Source organism: Squalius cephalus (assembly GCF_949319135.1).
Source record: "Squalius cephalus genome assembly, chromosome: 17".
NCBI classification, from domain to species: Eukaryota; Metazoa; Chordata; class Actinopteri; order Cypriniformes; family Leuciscidae; genus Squalius; species Squalius cephalus.
The window spans coordinates 7,773,474-7,789,584 of NC_137138.1; the positions used below are offsets into that span (position 1 = coordinate 7,773,474).

Genomic DNA, 16,111 nt, shown 5'->3' on the forward strand with positions numbered 1-16,111 from the left:
GTGTTACAACACTTGATGTGAGCTCAGTCTATTTGTTGTTGTTTTTTTCATGATATATATAGTGATATTCCCCCGCTTACACAGACAAGGCTTATAGTCCAAGACTGAAATGCGTGTTTGAGCTGTTTTAACTGAAAGCAACTTGCACTCATATATCTTAAAATATGTCAGTGCCATTGTTTTGTCTCAAGATTCCAAGGCACATTTATAAAAGCTACTTAGATGTCCTAATTGAACTAAGGCCTAATCCTGGCTTAATCTAAACCCGGTCTGTGAAACATATGTCAAATGAAACAAAAACCTGCTGATTCAGATGATGCCAAATCGGTCATTTAACATATCAAATCAAATTATAATCTAAAAGTTATTAAAATCCTTATAAATCCTTTCTATTTTTATGCAGAGACTTCTTCTGTCACTTTAAGATGGTGGTGGTTGTGTATGAGTGTTCACAACACTCCCAAGGAAAGGGAAAAAAAACCTAGCATAACATAGCTTAATGTCTTTGGGTAAGTTTTCATCATCTTCAGCTCTTATTATTAGTGGAGTACCTCAGGGTTCCATACTGGGCCCATTCATTTTTAACTTGTATGCTTCCACTTGGGAGTATTGCCATTAAAAGCTGGCATTCCATTCAACCTTCGCTGGACTGTCTTGAGGACATAAAACAGTGGTTGTCAAATAACTTTCTCCAACTAAAAAGACAAAACTGAAATAATTATCTTTGGTCCCCTGAAATTGAGAGGTGGTCTTATCAATGAACTTGTTAATCATTTCCTATTCAATTTAGTCTCGGGTAAGAAAACCTGGTGTCATTCTGGACTCTGGTATTTTGCTTAACCAAGCAAATTAATTCTGTTAAAAATAGTTTTGTTTTTTTTAACCATTTTTAACCAAAATCTTTTCAAGATTTGGTGGAGGTTATTTCTTCAGTTGAATTACTTCATGTCAAGACTATTGTAATTCCCTTTATTTTGGCCTTCTGATGGCTTAAAATAAAACTGCAAGGCTGTTGACTAGGGCAAAGAAATATGACTGTCACCCCACTTTCTTTTCATTTTTTTGTCACCCCAATTTTAGCCCCGCTCCATTGGCTTCCAGTCCGTTTTAGGATCCAGTTCAGATTTTGTTGTTGATTTTAAAGCTCTTAATGGCTCCATCTTATATTAAAGATCTTCGTATCCCCTATACATAGGCCTTTAAGATTTTCTGGCATAGCATTATTGTATGTCCTACAATCACGTCTAAAAACGAAGGGTGATAGAGTCTTCGGTTGCCTCCACTATGAAATCAGATGCCACTTGACATCCGCCTTACACCTCCCAAAATTATATAGGCTGAAAATGTATCTTTACTACCATTTTAAGTATTCTTTGTATTGTTTTATATTTTTGTATTGTATTGTACTCTTAATTATGTTCAGCACTTTGGCTTTGTTGTTTTTAAATGTCCTATTTAAATAAAATGTACTTACTAGCAATTAACATGGCATGACATAAATTCCCACAATGAGTACTTTTTTGTCAAACAAACATGAAATTCATGGCAAAAGCCTTCAGGAGAAGAAAGAAAGAGAGAGAGAGAGAGCCAGCGGAGGTGTTCAGAAACAGATGCACATCACTGCTTTGTTTTATGTGGGCTAGTCAGTAAATGAATTAGCCACTATTGGGTTTATGTGATCAAATATACTGTCTGGTATGACAGACATTCTTCATGCTTTTGAACATTGATTTACATTATTAAATGTTTAATTGAATATTAGAAAGGGGGGCCTTTGTTGAAGGCAAGTGCAGTTTAGACACACACACACTGCTTTTGAAAACTCCAAAGTCATCCAGTTTGCTCTAATCACCACAATTAGTCCTGAATTATCACCGGACTCTGACAGACGTTCCTTGTAACTCTCTTTTATTTCCAGGCAGCGCTAATCAGCCGCTCTCATTACTGACGCTGATTAAACTGCAAATTAGCCAGCAGTGGCCCCGTTCAGCCTCCCCGCGACTCGCTCAATATCAATTAGGCCCAGCAGCTTGTCTGCGGCTCTCTGGGCGCTTCCAAATGCTTGATAGTGCCACTTATTAGTTTGGAAAACTAGGAAAATACCAATAATCAACGAGTCAGAGAAAGAGGGAGAGGGAAAGAAAGAAAAACGGCTCTTTTTTTAAAGTTTCATTTCAGCCCAGGGGCCGGTTTGAGGAGGCCCGGCCGATAATAACGGCTGTCACATCAGACCGGAGCGCGGGTGGCCCCTTATCAGGGTGTCAGCAGGGAAGAAAAATGTATTAGACAAGGTAATATCTAGGCTTTTTGAAGTCACTTTTAGATATAATGAATCGCATTAAGGCGTGACAAATCTGAAATCCTACATCATTAGGTCGTTCCGGTAGCAGTGAGAATGAATAAGTATTTTTTCTCTCCTTCTAACCTCCTGGAACAGGAGTTAATGACAGTTTATTTTATTTATTTATTTCATTAAAGTCAAATCATCTAATAAGCCTGCCATAATTTCCTCTGGTCCCTTGTAGAAAGTGTCCAAGCAATAAAAGCAAACATAAAATGGTGGGAATTCAGAAGCCCGATGGTTTGGTTTCTCATTAAGCACGGTAATTTGTGAATGAATGGCGTATAAGCTGGAATCACAGTAAATGATTATTGCAGTAAACAATATCAATGGCGAGCGTACGGCTCAATCGAGGCAGCACTTTGGAGCTTTGTGGACGTTTTCAGTGCATTGGATTGCGGTTTAATTCACCATTCCCTTCTGATCAAAGAGTCTGAAAACCATTTTGGCGCTTTGCCAGTCAATAATATCTGCTATCTAGACTGAATCTACTAAAAATGTGACAATGTGCAGTTGACCTTTGACCCGGTGTAACCTATTCCAGATTGATTCTTTCATACTAAAAACTAGTTTTGACTGAATAAAACCAGTTCATTTAGATGTAACCATGAATCATATTTGAAAAATGATGTGCATATATTTTTCATACAGCAGAATGCAGATATGTCTGATTTGCATAACATCAATATTACGTGACTCACTGTTATTTTCATGTTTATTACCACAAAGCTGCTTTGAAACATCGGTTTCATGTAAAGCACTGAATAAAATGACATTCGATGGTTTTTAAATATAGCATCAAATATAATGTTTAATAAAACCAAGATATAGCCACCTCTGATCTGGTTAAACAATATGGGTTTGCGATGATCAATTTGATTAAACCCTAGAATAGAATAGAATAGAATAGAATAGAATAGAATAGAATAGAATAGAATAGAATAGAATAGAATAGGATAGAATAGATCAGCATTTTGTTGGTTGGAACTTGTATACCTATATGTATATGTGATAGTGTGACAGTGTATATATAGTGTGTATATAGCCAACATGTGTGTAAACCTAAACAAATTGATAAATTATAGGCCTACACGTGCATAATTTATTAATTGATTTATTATGGTAGAAATTGCGGATTCTATTGGAGGCCAGTGCAAGGGTGTTTTGTCCTGATGGTATCCAGCTCTTTTACTACACCCGACCCTTTTTATGATCAATAACCATAAATGAGTCGATTTAGCGATATGATCATGAATCACGCGCGTCTCAATCTTCACCGGACAGTCCTGCTTCGCGTGCAGTCTTTAGGTTACCCGAGTGACGGAGGACCGGCATCTCAGCTCGTGGGCTCCGGTGGTGATGACATTCATCATTCCCGGCGCGTTGTCTGCAGTTTGACAACTCCTGACACGTGTGACATATCTCACTTTACCTGCTCCAGTCGAAAACATTACCTCCGGCAATCGAGGTGTCTATGATGTCCACTCTGCTTCCAGTGGCTGTGAGGAGTAGATCACACGGAGACCTCCACAGTCCACAGACTGACTAAAGCAACAGCAAGAATTACAGTCAAATAATAATATAGTAATAGGCTATAGGCTATATATATTATTTTTAAGCCTAACCCACATACATAAGACAGTTGTAGGCCAATGTATGCCGTAATTAACAGGTCTGTTTGCATATCAGTTAAATGTTTAATTATTACAGTTAACAGTTACAACTATTAATAATAGCAACATATGATTTAGGCTACATGTAGGCTAATATGAAAATAACAGATTGAGTAGGCCTAATAACCAGTAGCAGAAAAAAAGGTATTACGATGTAATACTGTGGTAGCCTACCTTTAAATATTACTAACTTCATAAACTCTGATATTTGCATATTTTGCCTGTACCATTGTACAATTAAAAAATAATGATATAACAATGATACCCCTACATCTACTTTTAATGTAGTATTTAAACATTTTTAATCACCTTTTGTATTTAAATGTTATTATTAAATGAACTAAAAAATAAAGAACGGAACAAATACATTTCCTTTTTTCTTCTTCTTGATCTTTGAACTGCTGTCACATGCGCTGGTTTGTCGACGCATGCGCGCACTAGTTTCTGCTGTGTGTTGGTGTGTGTCACTGTGCTATCAGGCTAATCTCAGCTGCGCGCTTCTCTCATTGCTATCTAAGTACTAACATATTTATCCCCGTTTCTTTTCGTTTTTACTATTTCAAACAACACGGACAATGGCGGATCCAAGAATACGACAAATAAAAATCAAGACCGGTGTGGTTAAACGGTAAGAAGGCGGAATAATCAGATTTCTTTTATGTGCGACGTCAAGGCCGCAGGTTCACCGCGCCACTCTACAGGCGCACGCGGCAGAAGAGAGGCCTCTGCGGCAGAGGCTGTAAATATAGCCCGGTGCTCTGACAGGTGTTATAGCATTGTCCAGATGTCAAGTTCCATTCTCCGGTCACTTTAGATGTAGTGAAAGCTACGAATAATGTGCATTTCATAAGAGTTTTTGTTAGGTATTTGTTAGTTTGTATGTGGTTGTTATGAGGCCAATAGACTAAAGCATAAGTAAATAAGTTAGTCAGAATTCATAATGAGGTAACGTTATTGTTTGAAGAATTTTAAGGCTGTGTTAATGCCAAGTGTAATAGACATTTCTGTATCTTATCAAGCAGGCATGTGTGTTTATCTAGACTATAATTAGATAAAACTGTCCGTTATGCTACTTGATATTGAAAACTATTATATTATTTTAATTCATTATCGTAATCATAAACACGTTGGTTTGTAGCTCAAATTAATTTATATATATATATATATATATATATATATATATATATATATATATATATATATATATAAACAAAATGCTATATATATATATATATATATATATATATATATATATATATATATATATATAAACAAAATGCTATATATATATATATATATATATATATATATATATAAACAAAATGCTATATATATATTATATATATATATATATATATATATATATAATGTAATATACACACAAACACCTACATACATATAAATGAATAATATATATTATATAAATATATTTTTAGATAATATACTATGTATTTATGAATATATTTTTATGTTAAATTAAAGAAATTATGTAAACAAGCATAAAAATACATGCAAAATATATGTGTATATATATATATATAAAGAGAGACAGACATTTTTACTTTATTTTTGAAGTTAACATGAAAAGTACAAACTTTATAGCATCAGATATGACCTTTGACCTGCATATGATCACATTGACATGGCTTATTCATACAGTCCTCAGTAAGACCAAAAGAGTCTAACATTCACTTAACGAATGTTAGACTCGTATTAAAGTTGGTCATTTGTGTTCTGCGAGTGTCTCATCCTCTCTTCATCCCCTCCCTTTCTCTGCTCTTCCCTGCAATCCCCACCTGACTGCTGTTTGCATTGATTGACCAGATGAGGGCCTGATTGAGATGGGCCTGTTTGATAGGGCTGGTAATGGAAGTGTGCGAATGATTCTCAGTGGGATTGAGAAAGTGAGAGGGATAGGAAACAACTCGCACACCATGCCAACACAGGAGACAACATCGTAATGAGCCGTGCCGCGATAAGAACCCAACGTTTGGCCTGTCAAACTCTGCTGATGTTCACATGAGGGACCAATCACGTCTTGGTGTCCGAGTTCATTTATGCTGAATTTGCTTATTGCGTCGGCACCGTTGGTGTCAATTGATGGTTTTATGATGGAACATTCCTGCTGTTAGGCCCAGCGATGGCAGACACATCGTTCGTGTCTCCGAGACATGTTTCTTCTGGATTTCCCATCTGTTTTTGGCTCTCGGTGTGGACGGTCCAGCCTTCGTATCGATTAGAGCGGTGCGAGTTGCTTTGTTTTCTTTCAGCTGGGTCTTTAGGTCCTATAGATTTCTCTCAGATTTCTCTCCCCATGTGAGCGCAGGCCTCTGTGGTTCACTCAGACCGGGGCTTCTCAGCTCCAGGTCAGATAATTGATTTTGTCCACCTTTGAACGCTGTATTGCTGAATTGCATTTCTTCATTTGTCAGAGCTGTGAGGTGTGGGCTTCTTGATGGTCTCCTGGTTTACTCATTTCAAGTCTGTTTGTTCGAAGCTTGGCCTCTATGTAACTTTGTTTTTCAATAAACGCTGATATATAGAAAGCATTATTGCTGATTAAAGGACAGACTGAATATCAGTTTTGATGTTGAAATACATTGTCCTGTCCATTTGTGTGTAAACAGCAGCTCCTTGGACCATATAGGCCTAGTAAATATGGAGCATTTACTTTGTTTTAGTGAGCGACTTCTGACAAAATTGTAGAATTCCCAAACTAGATCATGGCGCTTGCAACGCCAAGGTCATGGGTTCGAATCTCAGGGAATGCAAGAACTGATCAAATGCATATTTTAAATGCAATGCTTGTCACTTTGAAGGGAAAAAAAAGTGTCTACCAAATCCTTAAATGAAAACTGTAAATGTGCATTATACATTGACAAGGTTGTCAAAAGATTTTAGGAACGGGGCCACATTAAAATCTCAAAATGTCCAAAAATCTGCCATTTGACTGGTTTGGCCAATATATAGTGTGTTGGGCAATATAGCCGATTGGTTAAAACAATATACTGCACTTTAAAAAATTATTTGTATTTTTTACAGAAATTTTAAAGAGATTATTAATTTTTAAAGACAGGCCACTCATGATGATCTCTGACTCGTGATGTCATGTGTTTAACCATCTGTATTATTTAGGGCTGGGTATCGATACAGATATCCCTATTCGATTCGGATTTACAAGATCTCAATTCGATTTTCGGTCTGATTTGATTAGAGATTAGAGAAAATAAAACTAATAGCACACATAAATATTAGGGCTGTCAAACGATTAATCGCATCCAAAATAAAAGTTTGTGTTTACATAATATATGTGTGTGTATGGAGTATAATTATTTTCTATATATAAATACACACACATGCATATATATATATATATATATAAAAACAAACTTTTATTTTGGATGTGATTAATCGCGATTAATCGTTTGACAGCCCTAATAAATATATACAATAGAAAAAAGATACAAATGAAATAATCTGTTCAGGTAGAGGTAGTTTTCAGGTTCAGAAATTGAATAAATTACATGTAAAACAGCACTGCATATAATATTCACTGTATAAATTAAATAAAGATTAATCATTAAAGTTACAAAAGTTATTCAGTGAAGAGCAGTGAGTGATTTCTTTGTCTTTTGTTTAATTAACATAAACACAGATATAGCAGCAGGAATATTAGGATGCTGTTACTTTAAGAATAATGCACGGATCCAATATACTGATACACATGCTTTGTCTCTCTCTACTGTTTACATTTACTTAAGCCATAATAAGCTATATTTACTTGGATACTCGCCAAAGTGTAGCCTGACAAGCCAGACCCACATCAAGATGTTGGGTCTGGGAGCACACCATTGGCAGGGCTCAATCCGAGGGGCGGGATTAACGGTTGTCTTTCAAATTCCCTCTGCACGCAATAGGATAGCGCTACAACCAGAGCGTTTTCCCACCAGCGGAGCTAGTTGATAGAATAAACTTTTGCCGTATCCGCATGCTAACGGAGAGTTGCTAGACGACCCTGGCTGCAAAATACATTTGCTGCCGCCAGGGTATGTCTAGATTTCTAGGCTAGCCAAAGTGAGCATTTTGAGAGAAATTTGTGTGAATTTGTCCATTCAAGCGCAAAGAGACGTGAAAGAGAAGATGGACGGCTTTCTGTGTGCCCACAAAACTTCTCACACAGCACTCGCGAGTCTTCTTGCGCTTGAATTGTTAAATTGGCAAGGCTTGAAAATGCGAGCAACTGATAAACTTCCTTGACCATGCAGCGCTGGCCCTATCGGGACACTGACAGTTCCTTCAACTGTCCAGAACGTCTTTCATACTGAAAGGCATCCGCCATGTTAAGCATCGAAGAAATAACTGGGTTCCCGCTGTAACATCGTGCAAGGTAAATAAGAGGATGACGTCTAGTGGAGAAGACTAGTAATATGATTAACATCAATTAGATGATATGTTCAATGTTTGCAGAAAATAGATCGGTGTACGGACAATGTACGGAAAATAGATCGATTCGTGTTTTTTGAGAATCGATATCAATTCGACTACATTAAAAAAAAAAAAAAAAAAAAAAAACATTTTATCAAAAAATAGGGGTATTATTGTGGTTATCAGTACGTTCAGGTAGATTTTAAACACTAACAGTGTTGTAATGTTCTGGTCATCTTTTCCACCAATGACAGCTGTTCTTCTTGCAAGGTGTGGTGATGCAGGGCTATGAAGAGTTACCCTGAGGCCTTGTCCACACTAACTGTGCGTCAAAGTGGCCGGAAGTCATTCATTTTCAATGAGCTCCGGCGGCGCGTCTTGGACAGTGAGAGTGGCGAGGAGAGTTGAAGTCAGGTCAACTTTATGGTAATAAGCTCTGACGCGGTTTGGCGGCAACCAATCAGAATGTAGAAGTCCTGCGCCTGAGAGGATTCCAGAGAACGCAATCCTGTAAACATTGGTTTAAAAAGATCACGTCTTCGATCTGCATCAGAGCGTCCCCGAATCTTTCTCTGGTGTCGTTGGCAAGGCGGCGAGAGTGAATTTTGCCGCTCTCGCCGGCGGTGTGAACGTACAGTAATGTTTTCGTTTGAAAACGCATCTTTCTCTCCCAGACAGCAACATAGTGTCGGCCCACATCTTGGCCATGTGGAATCCACGTGTACCAGATGTGGGCCGGATCTGAGCCGACAGTATTTTGCTGTCTGGGCTCCCAGACCAAACATATAATAGTGAGTGAGTGAGTGCGACCTGTATGCATCAGTGAATGGTGAGATGTTTCGCTAAATAAAACGATCCTGCCAGAAGAATTGCGTGAGAACTTTATCACGTCTTGTTCCGTCTGTATGATCTCAGTAAGCCTTTTTGAGGGTTTACACATGCGCAGTAAGGTGAATTTTGCAACTTTTCAGTGTGGACGAGAAACTTTTGGAAAACGCTAGTGTGGAGGGAGAGCGTTTTGAAACAAAAACGCCGGATTAATGTAAACTTACCATAAGGTGAAGTGTCACTGCTATAAGACCTTGTGCTGTAGTACACGTGGATGCTTGTAATGTCAGTTAATTACCACGCTCAGGTCAAGCCCCTCTCATTCGGCTACATCCCACGTTTTCAAAAGCCTCAAGGAGGTTCCTGAAATGCCCTATCAAGTGGTCAGGATTTCATGCCAAATGTTGCTATCACAGTAGGATTCTCTTCTCAGCCGCATTCTGAAGCATTTAGGACAATTTTTTTATAAAACATCCACTTTTCACCATTTTACTACCAATATATTCATCCGATGAAGAAACCAGACAACTGGATGGCGTTGGTCTGAACGAACTGCCAGACGATTTTGCATCTCGCCGTCTTCTCCGTCTTCCGCCATCCCTTTACTACCCTTCACTTGCCGTTTTCTTTTTTCTTTTCTTCTTCTTTTTGGTGATGTATTCCAGTCGGTGTTTTCTGGCCTAGCTCAGCGGATGCACTTAATAAAATGACAGGCGTAATTTGCTTTTGTCACCGGGTCTCGCCGCCGACCCGCCGCCTCAAAAATACAGTATTAGAGGGGAGAGAATGTGTGTGTCGAGTCTAATTCTTTTCTCTATTTTCCAGAGAGATGCTTTTTCCATTAAGCTGAAGGAAGCAGCCCTGGCAGCCCCATTTACAGCTGCCCAGCTCCGCCCCTGCTATAAGCAGCTCGCACATCACCCTGCAGATACAAGAAATTAACATCAGCATGACACTTTTTCATTAGCCTGTCCCTCACTTTTATTAGAATTATGCTACACCCCGATCTTTCCACCCCTCCGGCTTCCTCGCTGGTTGCACCCCCATTCCTTTTCCCGTGGCCTAATTTTTTGTGTACGTGTCAGAGAAAGCCTTACCTTGAGCATATGTGAAGAATTGCACCAGAACGTCGTGATTGAAGCCTGTTAAAACCGGCGTAATTGACGTAAAATATGACATATTGTCGCAGGCGGAGACGACTCTTATGGCACGCGGCCTGGGCTGGCAGTATGTTTTATTAATGGAGAAGCATCTCGTGCTCTCTCTCTTTTTCTCACTGTCTAACACACACACACACAGCTGATTTTATGAAAAATGAATTCCGCAACGCCATGTCGTCCCGACAAGCGAGCAGGCCGCAGACGGAAAGCAGCTATTAGCTAGAATCATTATCAATAGTGATATTTTCAAACTCCATTACGGCAATCAGGCCGTGAATTTATTCAGTGCGTTTAGTTCATTTGGCCATAATTGATAAATAATCAAAATTTATCAATGTATTCGCACTGCGTTTTCACTAACAATCAAGCAAAAGTGGCCCATTTGCCACCTGACTTAGTCCAAATTAGGGACTAAATTGATGATCAATTAATCCTAGTAGGGGCAGTACAGTGTCTTTGTGAGTGTGTGCGAGCGAGAGGGAGACAGATGCGGTTAAAAGACAGATTAGCGTAGCGATCAGGTTGTAGCTGGTGCAGTTTAGCACTGTGGCTAACAAGCACACAGCTTTTCTGAGACTGACAGTAGATAATCATTAAGGAAGAGAGAATTGGGAGGTAGGAAATGCTGGAAGTAGAGACTGTTTACAGGAGAATGTGCTTGTTCATGTGGGGAATCAGAAGTTTGTTAATGCCTTGATGTTTTATTTTGTCTAAGTGTGTTTTACCAGTTTATGTTGCTTTAAAGTTAACAGGGCTAACTAGTGATTTATATAGACTCGAGAGGATGACTGAAATCTTTTATCATGCTAGGAGGTGTTTTCTGACACGGTAGCGGTATATATCACAGCATACACGTACTGGAAATTCAACACTAAAATATTTTATGTGTCACATAAACATTTAGGAATTATGATAATTTTTTTCCTCCCCATTTGTTATTTTTTTTGTTTGGTGCAACTTGATAAAACCACTGGCTTTGGGTTAATAGAAATGCTAGTTTCTCCTTTTGTAGTGAGTTTTGTTAGTAAGTACATCACTAAATATTTGGGCTTGGTACGATTTTTTTAAAGTCTCTTCTGCTCACCAATGCTGCATTTATTTGATAAAAAATACAGTAAAAACAATAATATTGTGAAATATTATTACAATTTAAAATAACTATTTTCTATTTGAATATATTTTAAAATGTATTTACTGTGATGCAAATCTGAATTTTCATCATCATTACTCCAGTCTTCAGTGTCACATGATCTTTCAGAAACCATTCTGATCATTTCTGATCAATTTAATGTATCCTTGCTTATTAAAAGTATTAATTTCTTTAAAAAAAATAATCTTACGGACCCCAAATGTTTGAACAGTAGTGTTTTTGTTCAATTTCAGCAATATTGTCTACATCTCAGTTGTCATCTTTGTTGTATTATGTATATTTTTCAACCTAATTAAAAATATACCTGCATGATTGTTTATATTTATGTAAAGTCACAGATGCAAAAAAGATAGATTAGTAATGTGAAACTTCAGGCCATTAGAAGTTGGTTCTCTGGTTAGCTAGTTGTTTGACTTTATGGCGGTACATTCCTGACAGCATCGGTTGGACAAATAAGTATTGAATTTGAGTAAAACTCACCCCTTGCTATCCATTCTCATTCTTTTTCTCTCTCTCTCTCTTTCAGTTTGGCCAAAGAGGAGGTGTTGTACATAAAGGAGGCAAAGCAGCAGGAAGAGAAGATTGAGCGTCTCAAGGCGGAGGCAGGAGACGAGTATGTGATCAAGAAACAGGTAAGAAGAATAATCCACCTTAAACAACACACAACCTGATGAGACTCACTCATTCAGAGGACGTTAAAAGTACAAGGTTTGGGGGACCAGAACTGAGGAAATTCAATGTTTTGTAAAACTCCAGTCAGGGACATAATTATTCATTTTTAATTAAAATATTACATTTCATTGTGCATCATAAGAGGTTTGCTGGTCTCTTTTTTTTTTCCTTTCTTTTTTTCTTTGGTGGCTTAATGTGATAAATATTCCACGCGTCAACAACGAAAAAAATGTAGGCATCCTAGATAAACTGTTTATTATGTTACCAATACAGTTACCTTCCTACTGGCCAATAATACAAAATCAAATTTAGTCACATTTAGCGCTTGGCAAGAGTTAATTTTGCACCCGGGATGTAGAAAATTCCCCCGTCTGTAAAGAGAATAAGTCGTCAGACTGAGTATATATCTGAGCGCTGGTACCAGTTGGTTGTTCTGCCTTAAAAGAAACTGCTTTGGTAACGGTTAACGAGACAGAGCTGATTCAGTGTGGCAGCGCTGTGCGTGAGCTCAGGGTTAGTTTTAATGTGCTGATGCAAAATTAATGACGTTATGTTACTTTAGAGGAGTTTTGTAATTAACAACACATGCTGCTAATTTAGAGGATCTCAAGGAGTAGTGGACCATGCTCTCTCTCTCTCTCTCTCTCTCTCTCTCTCTCTCTCTCTCTCTCTCTCTCTCTCTCTCTCTCTCTCTCTCTCTCTCTCTCTCTCTCTCTCTCTCTCTCTCTCTCCTCATTCTTTTCTTCACCTTCTCTCTGGAGTGAATGAATATACAGCTCTGTTTTAAAGGGAGAGATCACACAAAAATGACGATCATCATGTCATGATTAGTTCATCTTCATATCTGATGACCGAGTGCACATGTGTTAGACATTGAGTGTGGGGCCTTCAGCAGCTGATCAATAACTTGAAAAACTCATTGAGTTTTTCCATTGTTTTGTAGCGGATGTTTTTATGTGAAATAATTCTTCTGTTTTTGTTATAGAATAAAGCTAGTAAAATCTCTTCAATGTCTTAAACAGGTTGAGGTGTTGCAAGAGGCAAGAATGATGATCCCAGACTGCCATCGCCGTTTAGCTATGGCCCACGCTGACCTACAACAACTGTTGGTGAGAATAACACAGACACACACACACTCTTAGGTTTGTCCTACCTGAAAGACTTGAACTCAGTGGTGCTTTTAATGCATTGAATCTTTTTGTTTGAGAATCCTGACCAACCTGAAACAACACATCTACCACATCTGGATTTTACAGCAGCATTTACTTTTGATTAAAGCTACATCGTTTCAAGTGCATGCTGCTTTTTTCTGTTAAAGTAGCAGTCTCTGTTCATAATTGTGCCCTAATTTTTGGCTGAAAACCAACAAAAAACACTTACCTATATAGTCAAGTCAAGTCACATTTATTTATACAGCACTTTTTACAATACAGACTTCGATTTTACAAAGTTTCAAAGCAGCTTTACAGAGATAACAGGAAAATAATACAAAAAAGTTTGTTTCCCTGAAGAAAATAGCGTCACAGTCCAACAGCTTAAGTTCAGTGATGTTTCATTTTTGTTTAAAAAAAGTTCTTAATTTAGTTAATAAATAAATAAATAAATAAATAAATAAATATATAGCCGCTCTGGAGTAAACCGTAATGTCAGTATTCCAACTTTGTGATTATTCATAGCGAATTCTCGATGGCATGAGTCTTAACCAATGAAATGTGATTTTCAAACTCATGCTGATGTAAACAAAACGATCTTACTCGTGCTGACTGACAGATTCGCCCAAAGACGCCTTTCAGACAGCGCGCAATCCCGATATACAGAACTACAGTATTTCAAAATATCTGTCTTGGCGATTCACGCAAACATTATATGTTATGCCTTAAATAAACGTTTGGTTAACTGTTGGGGAAAATCATCTGATGTGTAACAATATATTACATCCATGCGGTACAGATGGTCTGAATATATAGGCTGTCTGTTAAATAAAATTTTTCAATAAATAAATGTTAATCAAACAATTGTGGTATCATGGGGAAGAAATGTTTAATATGTGTTTTTCCGATATATATTTGGTTTTGACTGGTGTGCCAAATTTGATGTTATTACCAGGGATTTGAAGGGATGGTTGCTTGGTCAATTTCTCTAAATTGACTTTGCTGACTCTTCAAACCGGTGTATCTCAGTTATTTTTTGTCTGATTCCAACAAATCATACATCATTTTGAAGGCTGTTTAATAAAAAATAACTCATGTTTGAAAATGCTGTCAATGCGACTCATTTTGCCAGCACAGGTCACAGTTTGTCTTCTCGCATTGCTAGCCCTGAAAATGGTTAGCTATAAAAAGAAGTAAAAACTATTATTAGTAATAACTGTAATAATTAATATTGTCTAGAAAAGGTAATCATAGACTGAAAATTGTCAGAACGGGAGGACATTACATGTGTCCAGGATCAGTGCTAAGCACAGGGCATCGTGACATGGCAGGTTTAAGTATGTGAGATATGTACAGGGGAGACCGTGCCATCCGCTTCCTGTGTGTTGACGCTTAGGGGAAATTGAGGATTACAGGGATCACATTAATGAACAGAAAACAGGGAAATGAAATGGAAATCTGTGATCGCACAGGTGTATTTCAAAGAGCTCATTGCAACGGCTCCTATTTGTGTGCTTTAATAAAAATGCTTTTCAAACCCTCTACTTTTTTTGTGTCAGCGTAAAACTTTCTGTCAGGTGCACCAGCTCACTGAGGCCACACACACACACACACACACTCACTCATTTCAGTTCATTAGTAATGTTGTCACGGCAATGGCCTCCATAGAAACCGTCGTCGATCGATTAGCATTGATATGACCTACTCCTCTCACTGCCTCCATTACATTTTCACACTGTGTTACGTGTGTGAGTGTGTTTGTCTGGGGTGGTTGTGTGTGTGATTATCTGACAGGTTCACTGAGTGGATTAGCTGTATTTGGGGATGCAGTTAGTCTCTCATTGTGTTACTGTGATCTGATTTACTCACTCCCACTCTTTCACTCTCTGTAGACTTGCATGTATTTTATGTCATTTTAAGGCTGTTAAAAACTTTTCCCCATTTCACAGACAAGGCTTAAGTCTAGTCCCAGACTAAAGTGCATGTCTGAGCTGTTTTAACTGAAAGCAACTTGCAGTGACATATCTTAAGGCCTAATCCTGGCTTAATCTAAACCCTGACTGTGAAACCAGGCCATAATATTTCATTATTTACAAGTTATGCAGTTAATCAAGAAATCTGAGGTTTGGTTCATATTATTTTAATATGAATCATCATTTATTTTATTATTTGAAAATATGTCAGTATTTTTGGATAAGAAATGAATGTGAGACATAAGGTATGATTATGATCAGTTCATTAAATTCTGTATCCAGTGCTTTACATTTGAGAGTTGTAAGATGCATAATATTCTTCATATTATTTGTTCATTTATTCCTATTCATTTGTAATTAACAAAATATGACTCCTATTCATGCAGATTAGGTCCAGATAGTGACTTTAAAACATTTTTGTTCTCAGGAAACAGAAGAGGAACTGGCTGAAGCGGAGGAGTTCAAGGAGGCCAGAACAGTTTTAGAGTCAGTCAAGCTGGAAGGATGATGGACACCGAGGAACAAACACACACAGACGCTGACGTACACTGACACCCCAACTGTCCATTCCATTTCTTCTGAAGGCCATGTGTTTACTGGTTGCTTATGTTTGCATTTCATCAATTTTTGTATTGATTCCTTAATTTAATAACACTGTTTTCCCCCCAGGCCTTCTGTGATCAAATATACACAATCATAAAATAAAGTTTCTTTTTATTATTTCAAACCATTGCCGTT

General features: G+C 37.7%; 1 protein-coding gene across 1 annotated transcript; it reads left to right on the plus strand.

Moving 5' to 3' along the window:
* Positions 1-4,425: 4,425 nt before the first annotated feature.
* Positions 4,426-16,105, plus strand: tbca (tubulin cofactor a). The gene is made up of 4 exons (XM_079847974.1): positions 4,426-4,642; positions 12,104-12,209; positions 13,272-13,358; positions 15,801-16,105. Exons 1-4 carry the CDS (start codon positions 4,590-4,592, stop codon positions 15,879-15,881), a joined length of 327 nt encoding a protein of 108 aa, XP_079704100.1. The 5' UTR covers positions 4,426-4,589; the 3' UTR covers positions 15,882-16,105.
* Positions 16,106-16,111: the final 6 nt, after the last annotated feature.

Coding starts and splice junctions, on each gene's coding strand:
- tbca (XM_079847974.1), top strand. CDS start 4,590: ATGGCGGATCCAAGAATACGACAAATAAAAATCAAGACCGGTGTGGTT. Junction 12,210..13,271: donor AGTATGTGATCAAGAAACAG/GTAAGAAGAATA, acceptor TGTCTTAAACAG/GTTGAGGTGTTGCAAGAGGC. Junction 13,359..15,800: donor CTGACCTACAACAACTGTTG/GTGAGAATAACA, acceptor TTTTGTTCTCAG/GAAACAGAAGAGGAACTGGC.